The following is a 23,331-nucleotide window of genomic DNA, read 5'->3' as shown; positions in this document are numbered from 1 at the left end:
GCCAAGGCCGGGCAGCACGAGGTGCTCCACAAACCGCGGGGGGCACCAAGCAAACGGGGGAGAAGCAGCAGCAAACAGGAGCAAGCAGATACGGGAGGAAACCCAGGGCAGGCGTCCTCCTTCATGAGCTCCGCTCCTTCTTCTGAACCGAGTTCCCACAAGAAATCCCCGCAGCAGTAAAGCTGTCAGCATCGTGCAGCGCCCGTTAACTGTCGTTAACCTGACCCCTTTGTGAAAAACTCAATTCCCAGAAATTTTAGAGAGGTTTTCCCAGGAAAGTTTGGGTAAAGGACCAGGCAGATTGTGAAAGACACCGCTTTTAGGAACGGCGTCAAAAAAGCCCACAGCAGCACCAGCGCTGCGCGTCTCGCTGGCAGTTTCCCAGCACAGAGCACTAATCCCTTGCTTCTCCTCTACACTGGACAAACAGCCTGATCCCTTGTTTGCCCCTCACTGACCGTGGCTTTTCCCTTTTTCTGCCCCTTTTCGCTCTCCCCAGCAGACCCAGGCTCCTTGCCAGGGGCCGAGCCACCTCCAGGACCACAAACATTTCTGGCCGATCACTGCTACTTGAACGGAGGTCACCAAATATGAGTGACTAAGAGCGTTTAAGTTACGGAAACTGTTCTCCGTGTGCTTTCTGTAGGTCTTGGCTCCACGTGGAGGCAGAATAACCGGGGGGGACCGACAGGCAATGATGGGGTATGATGGGGACAGGGCAGTTCTGCCTGCAACACGACAGCCTTCCTGGCCTCTGACCTTGGCGAGGGTCTCTCTGAGAAGGGAATAACCAGAGGCCGTGAGGAAGGAGGTGAAGCTTTCCCATCACCCATTCGCTGCTCCCTGGTCCTAGCTCTGCACCTCTTCGGCAGCGGCACCGGCCCCGAGACCCCTGGGGTTTGCGGAGCACACACCTGCGAGCTGCGAGGCGAGGCAGGGAAGGGTTTTACGAACGTGCCAGCCTTCCTCCGCCAGGAGCAGCAGCTAACCTAAATGCTCTGCGTGGGGAAATGCGAGCAGGAGGGGTTGGCTGAGCAACCCACGAGCTGCACCTCCCCACGGGCTGCCTGGGGTAACGCCTGCGCCCCGGGGCTGCTCCCCACGCACAGAGGGATCCCCCGCGGCCGCCCCGCGGGGAGCGCTGGGCGCTCGCCTCCCCCCAGCCCTTTGATGTGGGCAGCGAGCAGCTGACCACACGCTCCAGCTTGCAGCAGCCGACAGCAGAAGCCAAGGCAGGTAAGGCCTGGGACTTGTCCCCAGGTGCCTGGGATCACCGAGGACCCGCAGGGACAGAAAAGGGGACGCGGGGCTCTGCTCAGAGCTCAGTGCAGTGCAGCAAGTGCTGGGCACAGCACCTCTGTATGCCCTGAAGCCCACCTTGGGTCGCCCCAGGGGGTAGGGAAAGGTGGAGGTGCCACCAGCCCCAGCACCGCCGGAGCTTTCCCAGCCCAGGCACCAGATCCTGGGCGTGGGGCTGGGACCACGCCGCCTGCACCACTGCTCCGCACCGCTTGGCTCTGTAGCCGCAAGGAAACATCTCGCCCTGTGACAAACAGAATCGTGGCCCGATGCCATCGCTCGCCCCTGTGCACAGCTTTCATTATTCTAACAGCGATGATTCAGGCTTTGGAAATAGTGGTGCCATGTTTACTGTCTGGTGCCGAGGCCCCGCACATTTTAACAAGCCCATTTCTTGGAAAAAGGAAAAAGGCCGCTCGTTACAAGGACGCCTCTGGGCTCCAGCTTGCAGGGGCTGCCGGGTCAGCGCGCCACTGGGGCAGGGGCAGCAGCAGCTGCTCTCGCTCTGCCCACCCGCAAGGCGCCGAGCGCGGCTCCTTCTGCCGCAACATCCGGGGAGGGAAGGGAACAAAGACAGAGAACAATTGCTATTGTTTTTCCAGACTTTCTCAGGGCCGATTCCTCCAGTGCGTTGCTGCTACCCAGAGACGCCGGCTGCCACACAGAGGCCCCGCTACGCTTGGAGCTCTTTGGACACAGCTCGTCCCAGGGCATTTGCCACGCGACTCGGGGAGCCCAGCTCCTGCCAGCACGGACAGCTTCCTCGGCTAGGCCACCCGACACACCGAGGGCAGCCCCTGTCCCCATCTGCTCTCCGGAGCCCTGAGCATGGTCAGACAGCTCTAGGATGCTCCAGCACAGAGGCAGGAGCCCAGCCAGCACCCCAGCCGTGTGGACCCGTCCCGCTGCCATCCGTCTGCCATGCTGCGAGGCAGGAGGAAGGAGCAGAGCATGTTGTCTCGGGGAGTCCAGCTCTTCCTCCTCTTCTCCAGATCACTGCCAACCCACATCACGAGGAGAGCCGCCTCGGCTGCCAGCGGTGCCGCACGGCCGTGAACACTGGACTCATGCTGGGCAGCGGGAGGAAACAGGCAGGGCTGCGTCTGAGCAGGGGCAGGACGAGCAAGCCCTTGATTGCACCTTGATCGCAGCTCTAATTACAGCCCTTCCTCTCCCAGTGCAGCGCTGCTGCCCCTGCCTTTGAAGCCTTCCCTCGGAGAGACGACCACGAGGCTGCCGCGAGCTGCTTGCTCCCGGGGGTACTCGGTGAGAGCCAGGGAGTGCTGGAGGCAGCGGGGGGAAGGAGAGGCACAGCAGAGCCAAAACGCCGAGCCAAGGGCAGAACTCAGCCTCTGACGGCCTCTCTCACCGAAGTGGATTTGAAGACATCTGCCCTTCAGTCTGTCCATCGGCACCCCTCGCTCAGCACCAGTCATCAAACCAGCAGACAAGGGCGGCGCCGCCTGCTGAAGCAGCAGAGCAGGAGAGACGCCCACGCAAACCCATCACAGGCAGGCTCGGCCGAGACAAACCAGCCACCAAAGTTTGCTCCTGAGCCTGCCAGACTCCTGCCTGTGGCCCAGCAGGACCCACGCACACAAGAGACCTTACTGGGTCCTCCCCTAGCAGCCAAGAAGCCCCCAATTAGGCTAAGGTTGTCTTGCGAGGTCTCCAGCCTCCCAGGGCTCAACTTTACCACGAGGGTCAGGAGCTTCTTGCAAGAAATGCCTGGTCCTGGAGAGCCTGAGAGCCTGATGTACCCCCGGCACGAGATTTGGCTCGCCTGAAGCTGTTGTCATGTCAGTACAAATTTGGGTCTCAATTTGCCAAATCCTTTTGACACGGGAAAAACCGTTTTGGGGCAAGACTCCTAACCCGGCCGTGGGCGGGGAGACCTCCCTGTGCCAGGCCCGGTATAGCCAAGAGCGTGGGTGCCCCCCGCCCCCCGGCGTGTCACGTCCTGCATCTCTGCAGCTTTGAACCCACCTCCTGCGTCCTCCCCCAGCCCCGCGCCCCCCGGGCAGGGCAGCCTGGCTGCCTTCAGCCCCCGAGCAGCAGCACAATGCCACGGCCCCGCAGCCCCCCGTCCCAGTTCCCAGTGCCGGGAAGCATCGAGAGCTGCTCACGCACGCTCTGCTAGCACGGGCAGCTGCCCTGTAATAAATAACCCCCTGTCCGTATCATTAGCGTTAATTATACAGGAACACACCCCGTCACCTGCACTGCTGCTACAGTTGCGTCTCGGGGGGCACGAGTTGCTTTCGAAAGCCACCTGCTTGGTTTTCTGCTGGCTCTTACACTGCTCGTCCGTCTGAGGGACTGAGCCCAGGGCAGGACTGGGATGATGCAGGCTTGGTGCCATGGCCAGAGCAGCTGGGGAAGGGGCAGAAGCACACCAGGACCGCTGGGTGCCAGCTTCCTGAGCGCTTCCCTCGCTGCACCACCCTTCTGGGCAGGATCAATGCCCACTGCAGGACTGGGCTAACACAAACTGCAACTCGATTCAGCCAGTGGTGGCGGACAGCACCGAGCATCCCCACCCTGACAGTCCATTACAGTACTTTGGTACCCAAAATAACATGGTGCAACGCCCCAGAAGCAGCATGGTGCAAGGTGAGGAGCCCCAGGAAGAAACAGGACAGGCACTGCACTGTCCTGCTGCTCACCTGATGTTAAACTGCTCTAAGCAGGTAAGAAGTGTCTAGAACTTGGACGCTTGTCTCATTGAAAACTTAGAAACTGGTCTCGTTACGCAGTTCACATCTTAAAGAATCTGATTTGCATAAAGACACTCAAAAATACTGGGTTTGTACTTAATAACAGTTGCTAACTACCCATCAACAGATAATAAACACGTGCTAAATCTAACAGCTCAGTTGTGCTCCTGCGTGCTCCAGCTGAGAGGCCCCACGGCTCGTAGCACACGGCATGCAGCATCCTTACCAAGAGGCAACTTCAGGAGGGAAGCAAGAATCTTCCAGAGATTTCCCCACTGCATCCCGAAGGCAGCGCACCACCTTCCATTCATGAGACAGCTCAAGCCAAAAAAAAGCTGGAAAGAACCCTCCTGACGGCTCTGCCCCCAAGCTGCTGCCCTTTCATGTGGTTCCAACGCCTCTCACACAGCAGTTTGCACTTTCAAAGAACCACTTGCATGCACACACACCAAACACAATGAACGTCTTGCATCCCGCTGTGTGTGTTCTGACATCGCTCCTTCTGCCAAGAAAAAAGTGCATGTGCATAGATGTACGTATACACAAAGGCTTTAGAAAGGATGTTGCTTGCATTTTTACAGCTTTGTTGGGAAAAAAAGCTTTGTTGCTTTTTTTTTTTTTAATATAGAAGCCTAAGGCAAATATAATCCAGGTAAGTTTTGTTTTTTTAAAAAAAAGTCTTCAATACTTTACTTGCGTGTAACACCTGTAGAGTTCTGACACTCCCCAAGGAATGTTTTACAGTAACTGTTTCAGCTGGAAAAAAGGCAATTGCTCAGAAAACTATTGCTACTGGCTAGTCTTACACACCTTGCTAACATGAGTACTCCTTCCAGGAGGGAGAGGATTACGCCTTGCAGGGATGTTACAGCATCGAAATGGCAGCTTCACAAGCCGGAACACCAAGGTGTTCCCCAGCTGTAAGAAGCTGTCCCTGCACGGAAACCTTCGTGGGGCAAGCCAGGCACAGGAGAGCTCTCCATTTCTGGGGACATTGTCCAATTCCAACTGAGATTTCCATCTCAGTGTCCTTCTCAAATCTGAGAGCTAACCTCAGCACGTTTTGAGCGGTACACAAAGTCATGATTCACCTGTTGCCATAACAAGACTCACAGACATCTAAGGCCAGACACAGATCGTAACAGGACCTCTGCGAGAAGCAACCACATCAGCTGGCTACCAGATTTTTATAGTTTTCTTTGAAATATCAAGTGATTGCCATCATTAGAGACAAGGCCTGGAAAGCCCAAGCCACTGTGTCAAGCCTTACACATCTCTAAGCAACCCTGGTGGTTTACTTGCGTGACAATAAACCCTTCCCCTCCGTTGGCCCACATCAGAACTGGACTCTTTTGACCGTTGTTTGCCCATAAAAAAACACTTACTGAAATACACCGGCATACATTTATAAAAGGAAGAAATACAATCACTTTATTTTCAGTATACAGACTAAGTCCCACTGTAAAATAAAGATAACGAGTGAACACACGTAAGTAAAATACTCCGCACTTAAAAAGAGCCCAGTCTGGCCACGTCTGCTGAACACATCGTTTGCTACGCGGCGCACAGAGCTCTCCAGCATTGCTTCCAAAAGCGTTTGAGGCACTCCCAGGAGCTACACTTCAACTATCACAATTCAAAGAACCACTCTCTCTTTGCATACGAATGCTACATTTTCCTGTATGCCCTGAAATACTAGTTAGGTACAATATTATCCCGTCCTCTCTGTTCCCAGACGATGGTGGGTCCTCCTCGCACCCTTACACCAAAGGGAGAAGAAATACTTCTAAAGGGAGGTAAGCTCAGCAAGTTACAGCAATACAAACTCTTCAAAGGTGCAGAAAGATGGCATACTGTGATCTGCAGCACATGAATAGGCGGCATGGACAGCGAGACATAAATACAAGTTCTACCCACACACATGCATGCAATCGCCCCCGTGAAGCTTTCTGCACAGCGTAACTCTGTCCACAGCACACGCTTCTCCTGGAAAAAAAAGCCCTTCTTGAATTTAGCCCATTTAAAGCAGCCAACAAAATCTGATTCCACGTGTTATCGATGGGCGTGTTATTGCTTGCAATAAATTGAAGGAGATTTGGACTTAAGAGATCCGGTTGCGAAGCGCAAAGGTCACCAGCAGCCCCTAATCAGTTTCCCAGCCCACCGCAGCATCTATTTCCCACAACCTGCACACCAGACTTTGGCTACAATACTCTGCAGTTTTAAACAAGCATCTTACCATCCTCTAGAAAACACAACTGAGGTTTTCTCTGACTCCTATTTAAATACATAAGAGCAGTCAGCATCAAGTGTTACAGTTAATTGTACAAAATTCATCACGTTGGTTAGCGAAGGCTCATTCATCTGAAAAGTGGGTGACCTGGGCTGTAATGGCAAAGGCAAGTGGTGCCTAGCTTTCTGAGCAGATATTTCACATTCCCAGTGGAGCAGGCACGTTCCCACTGAATTGTCAGGCTGCAGATCACCCACCTAGCCCACGGCGAACCTGGCCAAAGTGTGTAAGAATCCAGTCTTTATATCTTGTGCCTCTAATTGAATGTAAAGTTTACACTGAATATCTTTAAGAAGCAATTAAGTAGTTTTGGGATTTCTTCTAAGAAAACACTGACTCAAAGGCTTGATACAAATTCACAGTGTAACGTAAACCAGCCTATTCTAGACCACTAGCCAGTCGCTGGGAGCGGCCACCGAGATCTTCTTTGAAAAGTCACACGGTGCAAAGCCACTTTCTACGTTAAACCACTCTGACTACAACCTTGTTTTACAGCCTCTCTGGCGAACCACACTCTTCAAATCAATTTGAAATGCTGCCTTTAGCTTAGCAAATATCATAAAGCTGACATTATTTTCTGCCTACTGCTGCTCCAGGTGCAATACTGCCTGTATGAATGTAAAACTAATTCTCCTGGCAGGTGACCTAAAACAGCGCCGTTCTCAGACAGCGGATTGGCAGAAGTGGGCTGCGGATTGCAAGTCCTCCAAGCTTTCCATACCATGAAGTGAGGTAGCAACAAATAGCCTTTGAAACAGCACTGCCCCAATATTTCTCCCTAGCAATAAATCCCTTTCCCCCACAATTTAGCGAGTAAACTAACTCCCACTCTAGTGAGTAAACTCTAAGCCTCTAGGCTTCTCTGGAGCAGCGGAAGCAGAAAAGAGATGGGAAATAAATAATGAAGGATAAGAAGTAGTAGGCCAATAATTTTGCAAAGATTTCCTTTTTGGTACCAGCACTGAGCACTGCTCTTTTTCATGTGGAGAGAAATACAAAACATTGCAGTCTTTTTGTGAGCTTAAAGTCCGAGTGACTTCTGCACAATCTGCTTGGCAATTTTGTTAAATTGTTCTCTGTCTTCCCGCCACATCTTGGAGGCATCTACATTGGCTCCACTTTCATCGTTTGGCTCTGAAACGAGAGAGAGGGAAAGGTAGGTGGGCAGGCAGGCAACTGAGCAAGACCCTCTTGCTTCTTCAACATTGCTTCTGCACTGCCACTTTGCTGTGGCTCTGGCACGCTTCCCCTGCTTGGGCTTGCTGAAACAGCATTAAAGGAAATGCAGCTGTGGGATTCCCAACCAGTTCTCATTTAAATGATCACAAGAGAGTGTCACGGCAAGGTAAGAACTTGTTTCTTTAGGCGAGAAACAGGTGGCAGAGAAAAAAGACGGTTTTATTTTGCTTATGGTCTCAGCCCCTGAGCCCCAGCATGCACAAGGACTAACGTGTCACCAGTAGCGTTGTGAATAGCTCTTAAAACTGCACAGTGCTCCCTGCAAAATATTTTTTCTGGTTCTGCGGCTTCACAGACACAAAGCCCTCGCTGAGCAGGCCACCCAAACAGGCTCTGTCACTTTTTTTGGATGGTTTGTTCTATTTAAAAAAAAAAAACACCACCATAAAATGCTTTCATTTCTGCAACATCTTTCATCCAAGGATTTCAGAGTGCTTTACAAAGTACATTAAGACCCTGTGACTCAAACACTTCTTTTGTGCAGAGGTAAGCTGAGGCACGGGCTCTGTCAAGTTCATGGTCAGCACAGAGCAGGACAATGGTCACAGGATTACACAAGTCACGCAGAACATACTCTGCCCATTTTGCTTCATACACTAGTCCAAATCCAGCACAACCCAGTTCATGGCAGACACCTTGGGCTCCTGTTTTTCTCAACACAATGCTGATGGTCCACCCTGGAACTCCAGTAGTCAGGACAGAAGATGCACAAGTCCCCCAGCTCGGTAAGCTGGGGCTCGGTAAGCTTGCGCTGTCGGCAGAGCCACAGCTGCGAACTTGCCAGCAGCCTGGAAGAAGCTGACAGTTGATGTTTTTGGCTAACTCCTCCAAAAGACACGGGGAAAAACAGGATGCGCCATCAGAGATCAAGAGGCCAAATGATTCTCCAGCAAAGCAGTCCGGGTAAGGCTGGACCACAAGCCATGCTCCTGGAGGCCCCAGGGAGCCCAGCGAGGTACTGGTCCCCACTGGGCAGCTTCCCAGCAGCAGGTTACTATCCTGAAGTGGATCTAGTTGCACGTAAGAGCCTTTCGTGCTTGCTCTTTGTTCAGCTTTGCTGCTTCTAAAACAGCATCATCATTCAAAACTGACTCTCAGGGACATGCTTTTTTCCTTTTCAGGCAGTTCAGTGGCTCTGTGTGGAAAAAGATCCATCTTTTGGGGGAGATGTACATGAGAGATCTGATCCACAGCCCTTGCGGGACCGAGGGGAAGCCACTTAAGAGGCTGCAAAAAACCACTTTTACCACACCCCTCTTCTCAAGAAGCCTTCCTTTATATCTCAAGAAGCCTTCCTTTATATCTGGGGTGGCAGAACGGGGTACATTTCCCATGCTGGCAAGCTAACAAACAGAAATAGAGGGAGCTGTCTGGTGAATCACAGAGGCCATGGACTCCTATTTACCAGACTGATTTGATCTGGCTGGTAACCCTTCAGCTGCTAAAACCAAATCCCTAAAGGCTTTGCACAGGAGCAGCTTGAGCCTCAGGACCCACCGCCTGACCATCAATCACCTTGTGCTTGGCTGCTGCTGACCCAGAAGGAATGCTGTGCAGTCGCTACAAAGCTGGAAACGCTTACTAACTCGGTCTTATTTTTTTCTTTTAAGAGAATAAATAAATATGAGGGCTTTAAGAACTCTGGTTCCTGCTGAGCAGTTTAAATGTCTTTTATCAGGTTAACATTAAAAAGGAAGGAGAAGCTCTAGCTACGCAGCAAGAAGTCAGCTGAGCTACTGCTAATAAAACAGCAGTCCTTACCTGCCAGCATGCTAACGACTGACAAGAGGATCTTTTCCACACTCTGCACAGGACTCCATCGCTCAGCGCTGCTCTCATATCCCATGGGATCATCCCCAGGAGCATGAAGAATGGAGATGCAAACTCTCCCGTCCGGGTAAACTGCACAAGAAGTACAGAGGGTTGATTGTTACTTGGAGGAAACACTTAGCCTCTCCAGATCTTTAGCACAGATGAATATTTGGACTTTGCCTTCACATAACCGATACTAAAACTTCCTTTTACAAAGGCAAGATGACACAAAAGCTGGAAGACAAAGATCTAGCAAAAACTTTGTTAAACAAGGTTACAAACTTGGGTCGTCTTCACCAAGAGAAGCTCTCTGGGAGCGCTCAGATCACTTAATAACCAACGAGAGGCTCCCTTGAAAAAAATAAGAGCTGCAGCCTGGTGGAACAAGCCAAGTATTGAGGCGCACACAGCTCCAGGTCAGTAACCAGTCTTAAAGCAAAGGGTAACAGCCTTACAGCACTGAATGTGTGTTGGAGTCCTCCACTGGACCATGACTGTAAAAAAAAGTTAAGCAAACGTGCTCTGCTGCAGCAGGGAGACAAAAGCGGTAAGGTACAAAGGAAATAATTACTCCCATTTGAGCATTACTCAGGTGCAACCACATGGGTTTGTGCTGCTTTTTTGCGCTTTTTGCTTAAAGCTCAGCTGCATGAAAGCGCATAGAGGAAAAGTAACCTATCAGCTCAGGATGCAGGCATCTTCCCCTCCCAATTTTAACCTAAGCAATGCATCCACCTCATACAACTCCTCCTCTCAGACACTGGACTCCACTGACTTGATCATTAGGCCAAAGCAAAGTTGAACAGGTAATACAGAGAAAATGGGAGTTTGAAATGCTACTTTAGAAACTTGGTAGAATCCTACGGCATCCCAATGAATTACAGCTTCACCCTGGTACTTTCGGTGCTTCTGTTCCTCCGGTGACCAAACCCACGCCATTGCCAGGAAAACAAAACAAGTGAGTGACCACTGGAAGCAGTTGTGCTTGTTTCCAGTTCCTTCCACTCAACCAGCTAATGTCTGTACAAGCCTGGGACATGTAAGCACTTTGGAAGGCTTATTGTATTTACACCCCCTCCTGCAGCCCCGGGCTGAGGGCTGGAGCTGGTCTAACCATAGCTGGAAGAGACGAAAACAGCACATGCTGAATCAGCACTTCTCCCTGCAAGTTAGGAACTCATCAGGAAAAGTTAGTAAGTTAGTTATTTTCACGTTTTTATGCGGCACCTCTTTTAAAACAGTTGGATGTCAGCAGCATAAACAAGGCAGAAAAGGTTGATTCCAGGAAGACGTACACATCTCCGCTTTGTTACTAAATGTTAAAGCAAGATTTTCAATTAATTGCTGCTTTGAAGTCACCTTTGCCAAAGCATCCATGAACATTATTTTAAGCAACAGTAGCTCTGTGATGTCTCTTGTTCCCTCCGTATGTAACTCAAAACTGCAAAGATAATGGAACGTAGATTTTTTGAACACTTTTCTTCCAATTTCCCAAAGGACGAGGAGCAATCATTTAACACAAACAGAACAGAAGCCCGGCTACCAATTTCTACAGCCTTACTGGGTATAACCAGCCCATCACAAACCCACCTGGGAAGATTCAAAGGACTACCTCTGGAGACCTCAAATTTCAATTCACATGACCCAGTCACGGAGCTTTAAAGAGCTGAGGACTGTACATCCAGTCTGTTCCCACCAACCCCCAGAGGCAGCGCTCACGTGTGGCAGGGCCGCTCTGTAACAGGTACGGGTCAGGCTGCTTGGGCTTCTCTGCACCCCACTCCCTCCTGGCCGTGCTGCAGGCTGGGCACGCAAAGCAGCTCCAAGCAGAGATCCTCAAGCCAAGCCCAGAGCTGGACTTGGACCCAGAGCATTGCACGGACACAGCGCAGCCCCACCAGGCAGTTTGGGTGAATTAGCCCCGCTGGAGCAATGTGCTGACGTGGCCGTGCTGCTTCCACGTGCCAGCAGCTGCTGCAGACGTCAGAGCTACAGAGGTGACGCCAAACTGCCTCAAACACTCTTGCACAGGTCTACGCTGGGATGTGTAGATAGAGGTCTTCCACCGGAGAACAAAAAGATGGGTTTGATTGTGGACTAAATCTGTGTCAGTAGTGTTTTGAGAGGAGGAGAGCAGAGGAACTTCAAGAAATTGCAAAATTCCTTGGAATAGGATGAAATAAATGGATGCCCAGCTGAGATCAAGACTGGCGTTATACAAGTGCAGGAATGTCAGCTGAGAAGGAAACACCAGGCAGGAGGGCAGCGCTTGTCTTTTATTGCTCTCAGGTGGCACAGACCTAATAGCCCATCACATCTAGGTGATGACAAACAATCTTTACACAAGCCATGTTGATTTAACAGACGTACTAAGTAACAATTTTACAACAAACACCAAAGCTGACTCCAGAAAAGAATGGTCTGTGCTGTGAAAAAGAGCTTTACGCTTTTTACCTGTCCAAGGCAAAAAAGCTGTTAGTTGTAGGCATTGTTACTTCGATTCCTTCTTCTGAAGTCTTAAGAGAAACACAGCTGAGATATTGTCAGTGCTAGCATTGCAGCAAAAGGGACAGCAAAAATCTTTAATATTAAAAGCTTGCAAATGTGCCAGCTGCTTGGACAGAGCACTGCAGATGTCAGAACAATCACGTCAGAAGTGTTACAAAATCCTCGACTTCAGGTGAAAAAAGCCATGCTGCCAACTAAAGCTGCTTCCAAAGTTTGGTCAGTATGAACAAGTTTTCACTTGTTAAAATAACACAGAACTACTTAAATACAAGCCATAGTGCAATACTGGAAAGAGTCAGTATTATTTTACTAAATCTCACATCGTGTGCAAAGCATTCATCTTCAGGCTATTTATTTATTTTACTCAGTTATGAGGATGCCCGGGATGACCTTCAAGGCAGTGAAATTGTTGGAAACTTTACTGGACTGTTTATTACCAACAGGTATCTAAGGATTAATATCGTAAAGAGAGAGTGACCCTAAGAAAGCGCAGCGTTGCTGTACAGCTGAACACTCCTACGGCACAGCTGGGAGTGCCACTGCTGGTAACAACACCAGCCCTCCCGCTGCCAAAGCTGTTTCTTTAAGGTGCAAAAGCAACCCGTGCCCCTTATGTCCTGCTGCATCAGACTCACTGTTTGGATGGAACATCTCGCACGTGAACCTCATCTTCGGAGGACTCAACGGATAGTCGAGTGGGAAGCTCAGAATAGCAGGGAAAACCCCGTACTCGAAACAGGTGTCTTCAGGACCCCTAGAAACAGATAAAAAGCTATTCACCCAAGTTTTATATATTTCTTTCACCCAAATTCTTGTCTAGTGAGACGCCTTAGCTTTGGATTATATCATCCGCTCCAGAACACTGAGAGTTAAAACACTCTCACCTCACACCTCAAACTTAAATCCAAATACAGGGTTTGGGAGGGAAGGGGAAAAAAAAATAAATCAAAGCTTGCACACTAAATTACTAGGAAGGTCACAACATGGCTTAATTAGCAGGGTGTGTCTGGCTATAATTGGAGTATCTGGCTCCAAGGCATGTTCCAGGATTTGAGTGTCTGCACGTCAAGAGAAAGCAGAGGCAGGTGTGGGACTCCTGTGCCTTTGAAGATACTGCTGTGCTGCACAGAGAGAGATGTCAAACGCTGCAGCTCAAAAATAATTCAGAAAACCCAGGAGGATTCAAACTGCCAGTATCGAGCGTAACCACACATAAACACTTCACGCCATCTGATGCAAAAAATACAGCAATGGTTTGTAACAATAAACACACAGCCCAGGGACCGTAAATGCTAGGTGCAGGACAACCATGTTTTTTTTACAGACCTATGGTATTTAGTTTTCACTCTCTCAAACATACACTGAGAAGAACTTCATCAAGGCTCCTGCATGAAACATTGCACTATGAACACAATAAGGAAATAAAAGTACAAATTCAAAGGGCAATCAAGTGAGAATACAAAAACAACTATTTTGCCCTCTCTGCACAAAGCATCTTTGGAAGGTAAGCGAAAGAGTTTATTTGACATGATTTATTCAAACTCTGTGAACCATCTGGAAGTTATAAAGCAAACATGATCTCCCCTGACTGGGAAGATCACGAAACGAGCTTCATCACTTAAAACCTTAGCCAGGGAAACACATGCATTGCACAGAAATCTTTTCAAACAAGGATTATATTGTCTGGGAAATAAAGCTTACGAATGTATTCATGCCTCCACCTCCCAACCCGCAAACACATTCTCCATGCTAGAAGGAAAAAAAAAAAAAATCAAAGCCAAATGGTCAAAGACTCCTTACAGCTAAGGCTGCACTGGTAACCTGCAGAGAAGAGAAAAAAAAAAAAAAAAGAACTGAGACTAACAAAACCTAAAGCCCTAAGAAGTTAAACTTTGGGATTTAACTCAGCTTGGGTTTAACTCAGTTAAACCTTGGGATTCAAAAGACTTGGCTGGTCAATAAACACAAGACTAAAATGTTTTAAACCTGCACATTTACAGCAGCAGGCAAGATTAGAGACACGTACCGACGCAGAACGAAAGCTAACCCATCTCAACCACTGACGTTCCCTCTCTCGTCTTTTCCATAAATTTAGCCAGGATCCAATATTCACATCTGAGGGTAAACCGAATGCATTTTTTCATGAGCGTTTTTAATTCCAGCTGCATTTTGAAGGCTCATTGTTGAACTTCTGAGGGTATGTACATACACGCATTGAAAGCTGGTGGGTGTCTTATGTTCTGTTTTGAGAGCAAACATACAGCCTCGAGGGCTCTTCTGTCAAATATGTTAACCCAACAGGCTCCGTTGCAGGCCCTGTAATAAGTGAGCAAACTGCTTTTGTTTTAGCCATTCAGCGCTGCCAGGATCAACTTCAAAGAAATTATTTGAGTTAATCCAAGGCAGCATTTGCAACTATAGAACACCCAGGACAGCGCCACTTTCAACTCACAAAGGACATCACCACGGCCAACAAGGCACAAAGCACAGCACCTTCTGTAGCGCTGCCACCTGCTCTGTGAAGATTTCAAAGCACATCACACTTGCAAAGCCTCCGTGACTTATGGTATGATTTCCTCTGAGCTGCTACGCCAGCTGGAGCCCAGACTACCGGGTACCCGATCAGGGTTCCCCCAAGAAAAGCCCTGGTGGCATCCTTCCCTCGCAGCAGAGAGCCAATAGTCCAGCCCATTAAACAAGCAGTGCCTTAAGCAGCTTTTCTGCTTTCTCAGAAAAAAACTGCTTGAGGCACTGCTTAAGGCACTCATTCTGCACGGCTCGGGACATAAATTTCTAAGAAATTCCTCATCCTAAACCTGGTTAAACAGAAAATCCTGTAAGTTCTGCGAGGCAGGCGGTCTGCATCATTCCCCCCACGCAATGCTACTCTGCAGACTTCACGGAAGGGTTGGGGCACCACTTCTCCTCCAGCACGGCGTCCAGCATCTTCCCAGCCACCACAGCACTTCACCTCCATCGCACAAGCTACAAAAATGTACTGGGAACTGACAGCAACAGTAAGGCTGGAGGAAACTCCGAGGGCCATCGGTACCCACGTGGGTTCAGTCCTGACTCGGTCACTGCGCACAGCGATCGCAGCAGCCTTTTCTGTCCTGGTCACACTTTTGGTGCTCTCACAGTCGGTCTGCTTCCAGGCAACTACAGCAAAGAGATCTAAGCAAATTCAAGAAACTAACAAAAAGTCGCATTATTCCTGCAGCATTGGTGCTAAAGATGCTGAACTCAACGCCGAAAAAATCATATTATTAACAGCTCTGCCAGCATAACATGAAAATGAGAAACTCTGAGAGTTCGATGTTACTTGAGCAAGGGGAAAAACACAGCAGTAGCGTCTGCCAAAACAGAAGGGAAAAAGCGAATTGACAAGGACAATTAATTCTATAGCCATGGTTTCAAGTACATTTGTAAAGGGCTTCTTATTTGTAAAAAGAAGCTGGAAAAAGACCAAAGCCCTCAGTCGTCAGATGCTGAAAAGGGGAATTCCACACTAAACAAAACAAAAGGCATAAGCCTAATTATAGATCTAATTACCTTTCTAGAGAGGCTTTTTATAAGTTTGCTTCAATCTATATAATTTCTTTTTCAAGCAATCTTTAGGCTAACAAAGTTCTTTACAACTACATATTTTTGTGTCTTTGGGGATAAACTTTAATACCACGGCAAGCTTTCCTATGCCAACCAAAGAGGACCAAACTTCCCCTTGAAACATGAAATTCATGAGCTTGCACAACACAACGCAGCCTGTCGGACCTCACGCAGTGCTAAGGTATTGAGCAGCATTATGATAAACCCTCTCGACATGCCGGGGCTATTTATCATCATGAATAAGTCATCCTGCTGCAAAGACTTGGTTTTCATAAATATTCTAATCCAGCTCCTGTTTGATGTCTTATCATGAAGGTGCGTTTCACACCAGGTTCTGAACCTTCACTATTTGGAAAAATTATCACATTGTGTTTGCAATTCCAGATCTAATATGTAAGCTTAAAAACTATTCTGTCATTCGGTCGTGTCAGTACAGCCTTAACATTTATGTTTAACATTTATTCAGCCCTGCTGCTGCAGGCGAGAACACCGGAAATACAAATTATTATTATGATTATTTTTAAAAGGCATTAAATTTTTATTTTATCTCTGAGCCAAGCTCTTACATCATCAATCCATTAATCTCTGTAACATTACCCAGCCCACCTCTGGATTGATAGATGGGTGATGTCTTTTTCCCCCCTTAAGTCTCTCTTTTTTTTTCTGTATTTATTTGCAATGATGTACTCTAACTTTATTGAAACTGGGTGGAGAGAAGAAAAAAAAATTCTCTTTTTCATTATTATGCTACTTACCTACCTTTTGTATTCCATCTGTCTCAAATTTAAAGTCAACCTTACTTTAATTACCTCATCTGCACTTCTTTCAATCCCACAGTCTAACGCAGCACATTTGAGATTACAAAACATTCAAGAAGATTATCACAAAAATGTAAACAAGTCGTTTAGCTTGCTTTCCAGATGTACTCAAATATTTTTACTAATAGAGTTTTGTAAAGAGATGAAAGTAACCCAACATGTTTAGAGTAAACATGTTTCTATTGTACCACAGCTTCAGAATTTAGCAGATCTTAAAATATAATTCTATTATGACACACACACAATACAGAAACCAAAAGCTCCTCCGCCTCTCATTTTACGCTGACAAAGACCTGAAGCTCAACACTCAGCACTTTAAAGGGCTTTCAAGTTTGCAGGCAGCTCCTCTGTTGTTTAAGAATTTGTTATGGGAAACATCAGAAAAAAATATTTTCTAGGTAATGAATCAAATACAAAAGTACTTCTGTGTGTCCCCCAGGAAAGCTCTCATCAACCACAAAATCTCTGCTGCTAGAAAGTATTGATGGACAAGAATTTCCTTCCACATTCCAAGAAGCGCATTAAATTCTCAGGGATTTCTGAACTCCAAGCTACGCACAACTTTCTGAACTGAAAGTAGGTACTAGGAAATACATGTTTTAGAGAGGTGCTAACTACCTGACTTACAGAAAGAAGAGAAAGCTTTGGCAGCTGCCTAACGTGAGAGGTGTGGGCTGCCATAAGCTACCTATTTCCCTAAAAGGTGTGTATCTTCAGGGGACCGAGCCAGCAGGAATCACGACCTGTTTGTCCCAGGATGTATCATTGCTGCGATGAGCAGAGGCATTCACCAACTCCTCATGTGAATCTGCCAACAAGCAGCCTTCATTCAAATCTCCGCTTACCAAGGCCTGAAATAATTTGGAGTCTCACATTTGCAAGTGAGTAGGATCACCCATGCGGCCAGCTTTTGCGGGATAGGTGACACACTACAGCTCGACAGGCTTTTGCACTGCTTGCACAATCCACAGCAACCAGAGCTACTCACCAGAGGCAGAGCTTATACACAAAGCCGCTGCGCACAACAGCAGCTGATTCAGGACATTCACGGAATTTTAAAAGATTATTTAAGTTTGCGGGGTTTTTGTTTGGTTGGTTTTTACTTCAACTGCTTTATCAGACCGATTACCTTTCACTTCTCCTAGAATAAATTTTAGTACTAAGTAATTTTAGACACTCACCTTTGTCTCCCATCGCTGATAATCTGCCTGTTTCACTCCACTTCACATGAGAAAACCTGTCCCGTATTTGCAGTTGAGCAATGTTCCCAATGGGTCTGTGTGATCTACAAGCAATTTATGGTTTCCTACAGTGTTTGTGTATACACTGTATATCCAGTGGAGCCCAAACGATGATTCCTGTAGCATTTGCAAGTTATACATGCCAAGGGTTTCTTATTATGACACCTGCACAACAAATCATCACTTGAGCGCAACCCTGCCTCTGCCCAACTGTTTAAATTCCCAATATAATTCTCAGCTTGGATCTGACAAAAAGTTCCCAGCCAAAAATAGGCCAAGGTTGATGTTAGGCAAAACAGGTACGATTATTACTTTTTTATTTTTTTAAACATTCTTCTATTAACTCACATAATCAGAGCTTCCCACTCAAAGAAGTTCTCCTCATTCATAGGACCTGCCAAGAAACAAAACAGAACAATGCTCAGAGCTACCAGAAGGTGAGGCTCCAACTTGGCAGTGCACAGACTCCGCTCAGCTCCTCACCTGCTACTATCCCTTCTGGTGGGTTCAGGGTCAGCTCTGTGAAAAGAACAAACACCAGGAGGTTAACACGACCAGCAAGCCTGAGCGTTTCAGCGAGCGCCTGGGTCACCGTGGCTCAGCACGGAGGCTCCACAGCAAAAACCCTCAGGGAAAACCTCGAGGAGGAGACCGTGGGAGGAACCGTCTGGACGTGCTGTACTGGGCAAGACTCCACATCCAGCAGGCCCCAGATGACAATTTAGCTTTGCCATGCAAGACGATTTTCTAAACAAAATGATCACAGAATCATAGAAAGCTTTGGGTTGGAAGGGGCCTTAAAGACCCTCTAGGTCAACCCCCTGCCCTGGGCAGGGCCCCCTGCCCCCAGCCCAGGCTGCCCCCAGCCCCATCCAGCCTGGCCTTGGGCACTGCCAGGGATGGGGCGCTCACAAGTGCCCTGGGCAGCGCCTCACTGCCCTCTGAGTGAAGAATTTCTTCCTAATATCTAACCTAACATCTACCTTTTTTCAGTTTAAAGCCATTCAGGCACACAACCAACGTGATGAGAACGCAGGCTGTCTTCTTACAACCCCCCGGCACCGACTCAGGGTAACAAACCCCAACGCACGCACTGCTCATCGAGAGCATCACTTCCCAAGCAGTGGCCCACAGGCTACCAGCACTCACAAAATAACCGCAGAAAACTCCCTACGCTTTCTCAGGCACACAAAAAAAAAGAAGTACCAATACACAGCCAGGGAAGACAAAAAGTCCCGAACCAATAACCGAGAGGCCTAACCTAATTTCTGCTAGGCTATGAACGAAAGCTGCAGGTGATGCTGCACAGAACAGCACACGGATCTTTGTCAAGGAAAACTTACTGCCAAGGAAAGATAGCAAAATCTGAGTTCACCCAGCTCACAATTACCTTTGGCACAAACCTCCCTGATTCAAGTTCAAAGAGCAGGAAATTGGAGGTCGGTGTCAGGGCGACACACACCCTGAGCACCAGGGCAGTGGCATTACAGAGCAGGTTTTCCACCCTGAGAGCGGGTCTCCAGCGCCCTGCCTGCAGATGTTTTTAGGCAGACGGAGAGAGATGTCAAGCCTGGGAGCTCCTGAACTGTGTGTATCTATCGTGGGGCACTCTCTTTAAGGAAAAAAAAAATAATAATGAGTATTTCCCCTGATTTCCTTTGAAAACCTGGGGAGCTTCGTTGTTTCAGCCCCTGTGCTGCTGGAGGCAGCATCTGGCAGCAAAGCCAGGGGGCTCTTTACGGCGCTCCCCCTCCGAGAACAACCAGGGCGATGGGAAGCAGGAGGCAAATACCAGCGAGCAAAGTCTCCGCAGTGCTGGAAGTTCAATTCTCCACTTCTCCTTCTCATCCCTCCCCTTGGGGACAGGTAAAGGAGGTTTCCATCCAGAAGGACCGGAGGCAAAGCAGTACTGGCAGTGAACGGGCACAGGAGCTTTGACTGGGAAGAGCTGCTGGTCGGTTAGGAAGGAAGAGGCCCTTTTACACGTGCACGGTCACATCCTCCCAGGTGATTTGTTAAAACCTCTCCTTCTCTCTGAAGGAAACTGGGGGCACTGCTTTCAAGAGCTACAAAGTGTGATCTGCTCCAGTCCTGCCACTGCTTCTCAAACAGAAGCCAAACAAGGGTAATCCTACAGGAATGCTGGGGGGGATTTTTTCCGATTATTGCAGCACGCAGCAAAAAGACTGCAATCAGTGTTTGTTTAACCTTTCCCTGCAGAAAGCCTCCTGAGGGGTTGGAAATGGAAGCGGCCAAACACTGGAACAGGCTTCCTAGAGAGGTGGTCGGTGCCCCGCGCCTGGAAGCAGTCAGGAGGCACCTGGACAATGCCCTCAGTGATGTGCTTTACCTGCTGGTTAGCCCTGAAGCGGTGGGGCGGCTGGAAAAAAGGATAAAGATGGGAAACCAGAAGAGGAATCCTAAAAACAAACAAACAAAAAAACTTTGAAGAGCCAAAGGGGAAGACCGAGAAAAGTGTCTGTGGAAAACAAAGGGGCAGCAGAGGCGCGAGGAGAAGCAGAGGCTGGCAGGTAAGACGCTGGCCATTTATACATCAGCAGAGCCACTTTGGGGTGTCACAGGGAGTCTGGGTGGCTGGAGAGCTTTCTGTTCACACACATGTGGTGGGTGCATGCTGGAGGAGCCCGTGGCGGCGCAGCCCACCAACCGATGCAGAACAATGTCTCTCTTCAGCGCTGGGAGCATTTAGAGCCGTTTCCAGCTTCGCATCCTCCACAAGGCATCCCGTTTGGTTCGCGTGGCGGTTTTGCTGCACACAGTCAGGGGATTTGAGTCCAAACCCAGACACAATGGAGTCCCAGCTTGCAGCAGAAGAGCTAAGCCTTACTTGAAAGCTTTGCTTTTAACTCGAGTCTCAATGAAAGGCAGAAGCTGGCACAACCGGAGCGCAGTGCTTCTGCTAGGGACTGGGGGCAGATGTGGGTGCACACACCGCTGATACCTCCCTTCTCATTCTGGTGCTCGCTGCGGAGTCCTTACAGGCTGACTACAGCTCAAACAACAGGAGAGCTGAGAACACACCTTCTTGTCGGTGGGGTTAACAGAAAGACCTACTGTATTACTAAAAGAGAAGTCCAACAGCATGCCTTCTGCAAGCTGTATCCATTTAGCATGTCCCCAGGGTGATCGAGCAAGCAAAGTTCAGAAAATAGTACAGGCACGTTCCCTCAGCACCTGAGGTGCCTGAACCCAGAGCCCTGCTTCGCAAGAAGCCCCCTTTCCTTCTCTCCTTTCGACTCACCGCCCGACCACACACGGCAGCCCTGGGCCTGCCACCTCCCTCGCACCCGGCCAGGTGCTGGTCTGGGGGCTCAGGCGCGAGACCCCCAGGAAGGGCTCTGGCTTGGTGCCCACCCACCCAGCCAAGGTCGCGTCTGGAAGCAAGCCCTCCGCCTCCAGCTCAAGCCTGTAACCCATTTTAGATTGAAAGCATCCAGACGGTGATAAGATATCTTCGTGATCTCGTAGCAAGGAAACGATAAATGCAGAAGCAGCAGGTTCCCACCTCTTAAGTCTCACAAGCTCCTATTGAGACTGTATTTTTTTCAGGCTGTAATACTATTAAATATTCTAAATTTAGAATTAATAACAAAGGGATTATGCCCTTTCTTATACCTGCTTTCTGAAAGCTTTATCTCAATTAGCTTTATGATATATAAAAACGCTTGAATAAATACAAGACAGCAAAAAGTCATCAGACTCTAAACACGTGAACAACGTTTTAAACAAGGACAAAAAATAAATAAATTTCGTCGGTGCTCAGAGCCATCTTCCTTCTGTCTCTGCATAGAAGGGAAAGCAGTGAGGTTTCAGAGCATCTCCCAGATGGAAGTAAGGCTTTTGGGTTTCAACGGGTTGAAACTTCTCACTGCATCAAACATTTTTCACCCATGGTAAAAATGAACTGATTCAGAAACGCACACGGGGAAAATTAAAGGCCAAAGCTTAAAGCCTACACACACACACAAAGAAGCAAAGGGGCCAATCCTCAAAGCCTTGCTCTCTCCACCACTGTGCCGGCAGGGCAGAAACGGAAATTTCTCGTTTGCTTCTGTACCGCAGGTGTCCAGAAGCAGAAGCACCGTCCCCTCAGCCACCACGGATGGCATTCACTTCTCACAGCACTGTGTTTTATTACTGTTGGGAAAGGGTTTGGAAAGGAAGATCACAAACAAGATGTTATCTCCGTTCATGATAAGTTCTACATTGGGAAACTACGCAGAGAAGACTCACGTGATGCCTGCCTGTAGCATTCATTAAAACTGATTTAGATGCTGTTTATTTAGCATCACTTTTCCCTTAATAATTCATTCATACAGGACATTTGAGTTAGATCTCGGAGCCTCTCAGAAACAAAGGATCAAAAACACTGCAGGGACTTACGTAACAGAAAAGACAAAAGCAAAGTCGAGTCTTTTGGCAGCTGGCTTCCAGGCTGGCAGTTCTGGACCGCAGCAGAAATCTGCGGGTTTCTCGGGCACGACGTAAGCACGCGTCTCACCCGCACGGCGGCCCCAGGCCAGCTCAGGAAGGGCCGTGCAAAGCTTTGGGTTGGAGTCCAGCTCTTACAGCCCGATGCCAACCTCCACCTACCAAACGAGCCTTTTTTCCCCCCTGTTCTACTTCCTTTCCTTATGCAAAAGGCCAGAACCTGAAAGACCAAAACCAACTAAGTAAACGAAAAAAAAGGAAGCTGTGTATCTTTTACGAGAAACTCACCTTCGGACAGCTCGCAAGCACGCTAGGAAATGGACTGCTCACGCTAGCAGGAGCACCCCGAGGGGGCCCCATCCCCGGGGCACCCAGCAGCAGCAGCAGCAGCGGCAGCAGCAGGCGGCTCCCTGCTCCCTCTGGCGGGGCGCTGAGAGGACCGCTCGCCGCCACGGCGCATTGCTCCGGCCGCCACCGTCTGCGAGCGACAGCCCGTGCGGTTTTTAAACGAACGAGTCTACGTCAGCCCTCGCCGAGGCCTGGTTCAAACGCTTTTACCAGCCGCTGCTCTGTCTTTTGGGTAACAAAGCCGCGCGACGGGGGCTTCCTCGGCTGCATTTTGTTCCGCCTGGAAAACGTAAGCGGGCAATAAAAAGGAGAACGGGCCCCTCGGCCGGGGCTTCCTGAGCGGGGCCGATGGGGAGAGCCCCGGGGAGGCGCTCCCGGGACGGGACGGGGCACGGAGGGGCAGGGACCGCCGGCGGGCCCGGGTACGGCCCGGCCCTGCCCGCCCGGAGCCGCGGCAGGATCCCGTCACGGGCGGCGGGGGGAGGCCGAGGAGCGCCCGGAGCCCCCCGGGCCCCCCCCCGAGCCGCCGCAGCCCCGGCCGCCCCCCCCCCCCCCCCACTCACGCTTGTACTCGGCCATCAGCCGCTTCAGCGCCGTCCCCGCCATGGCTCCGCCTCTGTGGTGCGGGCAGGGCCCGCCCAGCCGCGCCGAGCAGGCGCAGAGCGAGCGGGGCCCCGGCTGAGGCGAGGCCCCGGCTGAGGCGAGCGCCATGGCGGCCCGGGGCGAGGGGTTGGCGGGGACACGGGCGTGGGGCTGCGGAGTGCCCCGGCCCCAGCACGGCCCTCCTGAGAAGTCGCTTGGAACAGATGCGCCACTTCGCCGGAGCTCAAACTCACGCGGACCCCTTTAAAGTTGGTTAAGTTTTGGCAGCGCAGTGGGAATTCAAAGCCTAGTTTAGGGTTTTGTTGGGTTTTTAAAACCCAGCACGCAGGCACGTTCGTATGTACGTGTGTCCTCGCCTACCGGGTTCTTGGCAGCTCCGCACACACAGCGCCGTG

At 49.5% G+C, this 23,331-nt stretch overlaps 1 protein-coding gene across 2 annotated transcripts; it reads right to left on the bottom strand.

Moving 5' to 3' along the window:
* Nucleotides 1–5,416: 5,416 nt before the first annotated feature.
* On the bottom strand, nucleotides 5,417–23,008 carry UBE2G2 (ubiquitin conjugating enzyme E2 G2). Of its 2 annotated transcripts, XM_067002816.1 has the most exons (7): nucleotides 22,897–22,997; nucleotides 22,274–22,613; nucleotides 18,017–18,052; nucleotides 17,882–17,927; nucleotides 12,504–12,622; nucleotides 9,310–9,450; nucleotides 5,417–7,443 (listed from the first exon to the last, which is right to left on the bottom strand). In XM_067002816.1, exons 4-7 carry the CDS (start codon nucleotides 17,920–17,922, stop codon nucleotides 7,331–7,333), a joined length of 414 nt encoding a protein of 137 aa, XP_066858917.1. In that variant the 5' UTR covers nucleotides 17,923–17,927; nucleotides 18,017–18,052; nucleotides 22,274–22,613; nucleotides 22,897–22,997; the 3' UTR covers nucleotides 5,417–7,330. The 2 variants fall into 2 exon arrangements, with proteins under 2 accessions (XP_066858917.1, XP_047933238.1); XM_048077281.2 differs by lacking the exon at nucleotides 22,274–22,613 and having other exon boundaries at nucleotides 22,897–23,008.
* Between the last annotated feature and the right edge of the window lie 323 nt (nucleotides 23,009–23,331).

This window comes from Anser cygnoides, chromosome 9 (genome assembly GCF_040182565.1).
Source record: "Anser cygnoides isolate HZ-2024a breed goose chromosome 9, Taihu_goose_T2T_genome, whole genome shotgun sequence".
Taxonomy (NCBI): Eukaryota; Metazoa; Chordata; class Aves; order Anseriformes; family Anatidae; genus Anser; species Anser cygnoides.
The sequence above is the reverse complement of the archived record's forward strand: the minus strand, read 5'-3'. Positions and strand labels throughout refer to the sequence as shown.